This window comes from Sorghum bicolor, chromosome 4 (genome assembly GCF_000003195.3).
Source record: "Sorghum bicolor cultivar BTx623 chromosome 4, Sorghum_bicolor_NCBIv3, whole genome shotgun sequence".
Classification (NCBI taxonomy): Eukaryota; Viridiplantae; Streptophyta; class Magnoliopsida; order Poales; family Poaceae; genus Sorghum; species Sorghum bicolor.
In genome coordinates, this window is record NC_012873.2 from 48,394,428 (window position 1) to 48,401,598 (window position 7,171).

The window sequence follows — 7,171 nt, forward strand, 5'->3', positions numbered from 1 at the left end:
AAAACATACGGTTTTGTAGTTGAGGGCTAAAATTAAACTCAGCCAATAGTTGAGGGGCTAAAAGTGGACTTAATCCTATATATATATCCTATATATATCCTATGATCATGAAACTTTTTGCATAACTGTTTTATACTAAGATAGACCTTCATAAAAAGTTTGAGATTAATTTGATGATGTTTGCTTATATTCCTAATTTATATGCTTCATTAAGAAAATATCATTAAATTAATCTTAAACTTTTTTTAAGGTCTATCTTAGTATAAAACAGTTACACAAAAAGTTTCATGATCATAGGATATATATATTATCCTACAAAAATCATAGAACATGTATTTATTAATTAAAAGAGTTAAATTTTTAGCATCCAAAAAATACTTACTTTCATAGTTTCACATTTTTATGCATAGAGAACATCATGACAAGGCTATCTAAAAAAATTGATGAATTTACCATGCTTAAACAATTTACTATGAAATTCACATGTTTAAACATAGAAAAGAAAAAAGGAAAAACCGCTTAAAGTGGCTCAAAACCGCCCTATCCTCCCTCCGGATACTAAAAGTGACCGGTTTTGATAGTTGAAGATGAAAAACAGACAGTTTTATAGTTGAAGGCTAAAATTAAACTCGACCAATAGTTGAGAATCCTTAATATTTTTTAACGAGTGGTAACGAAAGACGTGAATGCAAAAAAAAAAAAAACCAATAAATCCTTCTTCCCCTGGTATTCCACCAACTTCCGTTTCTTTCCTCTTGTCCACCGCGTTCTCCAAAACCTCTTTGACGCCGCACCCGCACAGCACGCCGGCGGGCGGCGGCCATGGCGTACCTCCCTCCCCACAAGCGCCACTCCAGCACCACAGCCTCCACGCCCACCCCCGCGCCCAACCCGCCACCTCCGTCCCTCTCCTCCTCCCTCCGCTCCCTCTCCCTCTCCTCCCCGCGAGGCCGCGGCCGCGGCGCCGGCGGACGCCACCCGCGCGCTTCTACTTCTACAAAGATCATCCACGCCGCCGGATGCATCTCCCGTTGGTCCCCGCTACCGCCCTTCTCCCCTGGCGGCGACGGCGAGGAGTACACCCTCCGCCTCGAGCCCTTCGCTTGCGCCCCCATCGAGCACAGGACCGGCGCCAAACCCCTTGCCCTCGTCGTCGCCTCCACCCCAGGAGAAGGCTCCTCCGGATCCACTACGGCGGCGGTCACTGCCATCGCCGAGAGGTTCCTTCCCGATCTCCTTGCCGCTGCGGAGAGGACCAAGGTAGAGGGCGCGCCTAAGGATGAGTTGGTTAAGCTGAGTCTCGTGGCAAGGCTGGGAAAGGTGCTCTTCGAGTGCCAGCCGTGAGTCCTTTCTCCTCTTCTTGTTTTGCATCCCACTTACATTTCTGGGACCTATGCTTCGCGCGATCTTGTGGTGAATGCTGAGTTCGACGATTTACTGTGAATGATGTCTTCAGCGGTGGATCGCCCGTCTCACTGGACACACTCCGCCAGGCAGCAAAAGCAGGGGAAGATGGTTCCAAGAGCCAGTTGCGTAAATCGTTCTACACCAGTATGCCTAGTGAGTGTCTGGATGATATGGAGCGATCCATGGTGAAGAGTATGGGGCTGGATTTTGATTCGTCCAAGGAGCACTACCATGTGAAGGTTTGGTCTTCTAATGCTCCAGTGCAATGTGAACTACAGTTTGTGTTTGCCTCAGATGAGTACATGGGTTTAATGGCCTGCAATTTTGTGATAGGTGTTTGACAAGAATCAAAGTGATTCTACAATATCTTGCAAATGCACCATGGAGGAAGATGGTAGCCTTGCTATCCAGAAGGTTAGTGTACCATTAACCAGTTTTTTCTTTGTTTTGTTACAGCGATTTAAGCTACCGGATTCCCTCATCCACTTTGAGGCAGCGGCATGTCTTGATTTTTGTCTAATATCAAAATTGCTGTCTAATATCAAAAGTGTCGATTTCTGTCTAGTATAATTGTTGTCTCCACAAAGTCATGATTCCTCAGGATATTAGACAAATTTAATAGTTTTAGCACTTTATGATTAGGCACCTCTAATTACATAAATAACTGGTCCACAAAATCATGATGCTTTCCCATAACTCAGATTTCAGCTATTCTAAATTTGTAATGCCATGTTCTGTAGGAATACTTGATAGCTGACACATTTTGAGATGTAAAGACATGAACATGTTTACCTCAGACATTGTTATGCGCGGGCTGTTTACTTCTTACCATTGAAAATCTCTGAACTTCCTTATTGTTGCTTGACTTGTTTAGCTGATGTCTCCTTGATGAGTTGTGTGTCTGCCCAAGCTGTATATCCTTGAGTAGAAATTCCCGTGCATTACTTTATATATCTGGATAATTTGATCATTCGATGTATTTTAGCTGTACTTTCAGATTTGCAGAAAACAGTTTATGCTACTTTCCGCTGTTTTGATAATGGATTGCCATAGATCAATTATCTTCATATGATTCCTGATGTTCTTTGTTTTGTTAATTCAAAACTAGGAGTGACAATTCGAACTCCACTGTCCGCATCTATTGCTTAGCCTTATTTTAAAAGGATAGGAAAGGATGGAAGCAGTAGGTAGTTGCTTGTCATTGCACTTCATTTCCCCCAATGAGTGCTACCGCATGTTATATTGGTGTTATATTGTATTGCAGTAGGTAGATGGAAAAAAGTATGTGTGAATTTCTGGATTAACTTGTGATAGTTAGATTATAGGATGTGGTGTACTCCACATACTATGTGCTTTGTTGTGTTCTTCAAATGTAATTAATTTCAACCAGCTATTCAAACAATACTTCAGATTCTAATTCTTCATTGCTGCCAATGATGCAGGTTGAATTGAATCAGGTACGCCACTTGGTGGAAGACATATCCTGTCTTTTCAAAGGTCTTGATCTAAGGCTGATGTTGTGTAAGAAAAGGATCCTGAAAAACTTAGATGTAAGTTCTTATTGGGAACACCTTGTTCCTTTCTGTTATTATCATTTCTTTATAAAGAATATAGACTTATTTGATGTCAATTGCAGTCTGAAGTGGAAAATGCTGTAAAGAGCTTGGTGTCTGCTGCTATTATTGATCCTAATGTGAAAGGGGGGATTAGATGGCCACTTGGAAAGGAGTCAATTGGTGAGAGGTTCAGCATAGTTGGGGTGTGGCACACAAACTACAAAGCTTTCAGAAATGAAACCATGAGGCTCAAGCTAAGGCATGCTGACAGATTCGATCACCGGAGCTCGACTGGGGAAGTTTCAAATGAAGTTACATTCAAACTAACTGCCATTTCTCGCAAACTGGAGGTTAGCGAAATCTACTTGAAAGATTGTTGTGTTCTACTCTTCTGTAGCCACTTACTATTTAGGCTGTTAGGTTGCATATTTGTGTTTTTGTGCTAATTTTGCTTGTGCAATATTTTCTCTATTGAAATAACTAGAAAGTGAGGAAAACACAAGTCTGAATCCGGTTGCAGTTTTTCTCCTTTTTTTTTTTGGAGTAACTCCTTTTGTTAACATAGGGGTACTCATAACTGTATTGTGGCCATTGTGATTTCTTCTAATTGTTAGTACAGTTTGTGCCATCACAATTCAGTTTAACATTGAAGTAGACTGCACCCTGACCAGGCCTTTTGTTAATTTCCCAGGAAGATGACCCGGTGGAGAACTCTGTGAAGGAGATGCTGGAGTCTGCGGTCCAAATGATTTGGGACAATGCGCTGAACTACCAGATCGTACCTTGAGCTTGGCTATGCAGACAATAGTTCTTCCTTGGAGATGCAACACGCGAGTTGATTTCTTTGAGCGCCTCTGTATATAGCGTCCGTTTTGTCATGATCTGTCACCTGCGATGGTTAGACCTGAGTGCTAAAATATGGGATTTGGTTGTTTGGCAAGTTCTACTTGCTCCAAAAATCTGACCAGTGGCCACAATAAATTGGAGTTGATTTCAGCACAACTTGTTGATTGCTTTGCTTGCGGTCGTATGTTTGGTATTGGGCTATTGTAAACGGGCAGTGAACTCTCCTTGGGGTTAGTTTTTCAGAAATGCTATATCACACGTGTGTTTTATTTGTTGTTGGCACACAAATTTTATAGCCGCTCGATGAAGAAGGTAGCGCTTGATTTGCTCCGATATGTGCTGGTTGCATTGTCACGCTGACGTGCAGGGCCTACTCAAGTGTTACTGGTTGAAATAGGGAGTCACGTCTGTCTATTTCTGGTTCATCCATTTCCCCGTCGTCTTCCTGCGAGAGGGGAAAAGCATCATCCTGGCGATTGTCTCGGCGTCACGCCATTCTACCAACAGTGACCTCGCCGCTCCGCGCCCTCCCTGTCTGGTCGACCTCGACCTCGCCGCTCCGCGCCCTCCCTGTCTGGTCGACCTCGCTCGTTCTTGTCTGCCATTGCTGGAGCTCTGGAGGTACGTGAGTTCTCCGCTTGCTCCATTGAGTAGATCTGAGGGAGGTTGAGGTCAAACCCAGTCCCACCACCGTCTGATTAGCCCCCATCGTCTTCTTACCTGCGAGAGGGGAAAGGTGTTCGTTCCCAGCGATTTCACCTGTGACCTCGCCGCTCCGCGTGTCCCCGTCTCTGCGTGCGGCCTCTACAGGTACTAGTTCAACCCCTGCTCTCGTTTGTTGTGGCTCTCGCCTCTGTCATTGTTTTGTGGCTTCGCAGAGTCGAGGTCCTGCCTGATGAGAAAGTGAGTCGCTCGATTTGTTGTGAGCTTTTGTTGTCAGTTTATTGTTCCTTTGGTGATGAGTTCATTTTTTGCAGTAGGTATGCTATTTCAGAGACAAGAGCTTCTCTGACGCTTGCTTTTGCTGAGAATGAAGACTTGTTAGCTAGCCAACAGGCTGCCAGGGCCCATGGGCTGAAAGTTCGGCCCAGTTATCTTTATAAGTTTAATTATCTTTGTATTTGCAATTTATATTAGTCCCAAATAGGTTATTTAGCAAAAGAGGTGAAGTAGAAGGGACATAAATATCTGTAGACTCTATTGATATAATCAAGCAATGAATTATGAAGAAACAATTCTAGTCTCCCTCAATCTCTTAAGCTCTTGGCAAAGCATAAGGCCTAGTTATCCCAAAGCTCTTGGCAAAGCATAAGGCCTAGTTATCTATCCAAAATACCCATCACGTTCATAACATCTGGTATCTAGAGTCCAGCGATCCTCTTCCATCAGCCGGATCCTCCAGCACCTCCGATCCTCCATCAGTCGTTTCAAAAAAAAGAAAAGATATTGATCCAGATCGCCGCGTCGCCTACCTCATCCATCGTGCCGCGCCGCCACAGCAACGCCACCAGCCGCCGCCGCACCCCCATCACCACTGCCGCCGCGCCGCAGCCTCATCATCTCCTCCTGCCGCCGCCGCCCACCCTCATCGTCACGCCGACCACCCTTGTCGTCGCGCTGACCACTCCAGCAAGGGGCTCGGGCAAGAGCTTCCAGCAGTCGACCTCCAGGGCGACCAGTTGGCTGCTCGTCTCTTCCTATGGGATCCAGGACGCTCTCGGCACCTTCCTCGACCACTATCACTGCAGCTCGAGGACGAGCTGGTCCTCAAGGGAGGCGGAGATGTCATGGGTAGCCAACAGGCTGCCAGGGCCATGGGCTGAAAGTTCGGTCCAGTTATCTTTATAAGTTTAATTATTTTTGTATTTGCAATTTATATTAGTCTCAAATAGGTTATTTAGCAAAAGAGGTGAAGTAGAAGGGACATAAATAACTGTAGACTCTATTGATATAATCAAGCAATGAATTATGAAGAAATAATTCTTGTCTCCCTCAATCTCTCAAGCTCTTGGCAAAGCATAAGGCCTAGTTATCCAAAGCTCTTGGTAAAGCATGAAGCCTAGTTATCCCAAAGCTCTTGGCAAAGCATAAGGCCTAGTTATCTATCCAAAATACCCATCACGTTCGTAACAGCACCCTGACCAGGCCTTTTGTTAATTTCCCAGGAAGATGACCCGGACAATGCGCTGAACTACCAGATCGTACCTTGAGCTTGGCTATGCAGACAATAGTTCTTCCTTGGAGATGCAACACGCGAGTTGATTTCTTTGAGCGCCTCTGTATATAGCGTCCGTTTTGTCATGATCTGTCACCTGCGATGGTTAGACCTGAGTGCTGAAATATGGGATTTGGTTGTTTGGCAAGTTCTACTTGCTCCAAGAATCTGACCAGTGGCCACAATAAATTGGAGTTGATTTCAGCACAACTTGTTGATTGCTTTGCTTGCGGTCGTATGTTTGGTATTGGGCTATTGTAAACAGGCAGTGAACTCTCCTTGGGGTTAGTTTTTCAGAAATGCTATATCACACATGTGTGTTTTATTTGTTGTTGGCACACAAATTTTATAGCCGCTCGATGAAGAAGGTAGCGCTTGATTTGCTCCGATATGTGCTGGTTGCATTGTCACGCTGACGTGCAGGGCCCACTCAAGTGTTACTGTTTGAAATGGGGAGTCACGTCTGTCTATTTCTGGTTCATCCATTTCCCCCGTCGTCTTCCTGCGAGAGGGGAAAAGCATCATCCCGGCGATTGTCTCGGCGTCACGCCATTCTACCAACAGTGACCTCGCCGCTCCGCGCCCTCCCCGTCTGGTCGACCTCGCTCGTTCTCGTCTGCCATTGATGGAGCTCTGGAGGTACGTGAGTTCTCCGCTTGCTCCATTGAGTAGATCTGAGGGAGGTTGAGGTCAAACCTAGTCCCACCACCGTCTGATTAGCCCCCATCGTCTTCTTACCTGCGAGAGGGGAAAGGTGTTCGTTCCCAGCGATTTCACCGGTGACCTCGCCGCTCCGCGTGTCCCCGTCTCTGCGTGCAGCCTCTACAGGTACTAGTTCAACCCTTGCTCTTGTTTGTTGTGGCTCTCGCCTCTGTCATTGTTTTGTGGCTTCGCAAAGTCGAGGTCCTGTAAAGTGAGTCGCTCGATTTGTTGTGAGCTTTTGTTGTCAGTTTATTGTTCCTTTGGTGATGAGTTCATTTTTTGCAGTAGGTATGCTATTTCAGAGACAAGAGCTTCTCTGACGCTTGCTTTTGCTGAGAATGAAGACTTGTTTGCTATTATGTAGTGGTCTGGGTTGAAATGCTTTGTATGGATGGTGCTTGGCTAGAGGCGTTGGAGTCCGTGAGTTGTTCTGGAAGCTGCTCGG

General features: G+C 45.3%; 1 protein-coding gene across 1 annotated transcript; it reads left to right on the forward strand.

Moving 5' to 3' along the window:
• Nucleotides 738–6,262, forward strand: LOC110435088. Its single transcript, XM_021460455.1, has 7 exons — nucleotides 738–1,340; nucleotides 1,457–1,646; nucleotides 1,741–1,821; nucleotides 2,850–2,957; nucleotides 3,044–3,313; nucleotides 3,655–3,738; nucleotides 6,008–6,262. Exons 1-7 carry the CDS (start codon nucleotides 823–825, stop codon nucleotides 6,017–6,019), a joined length of 1,263 nt encoding a protein of 420 aa, XP_021316130.1. The 5' UTR covers nucleotides 738–822; the 3' UTR covers nucleotides 6,020–6,262.

What these genes read in the sequence shown, in the direction of transcription:
- LOC110435088 (XM_021460455.1), top strand. Translation starts at nt 823, where the DNA reads ATGGCGTACCTCCCTCCCCACAAGCGCCACTCCAGCACCACAGCCTCC. An exon ending in GTAGCCTTGCTATCCAGAAG is followed by an intron (nt 1,822 to 2,849) that starts GTTAGTGTACCA and finishes CCAATGATGCAG; the next exon opens with GTTGAATTGAATCAGGTACG. An exon ending in CCATTTCTCGCAAACTGGAG is followed by an intron (nt 3,314 to 3,654) that starts GTTAGCGAAATC and finishes TTAATTTCCCAG; the next exon opens with GAAGATGACCCGGTGGAGAA.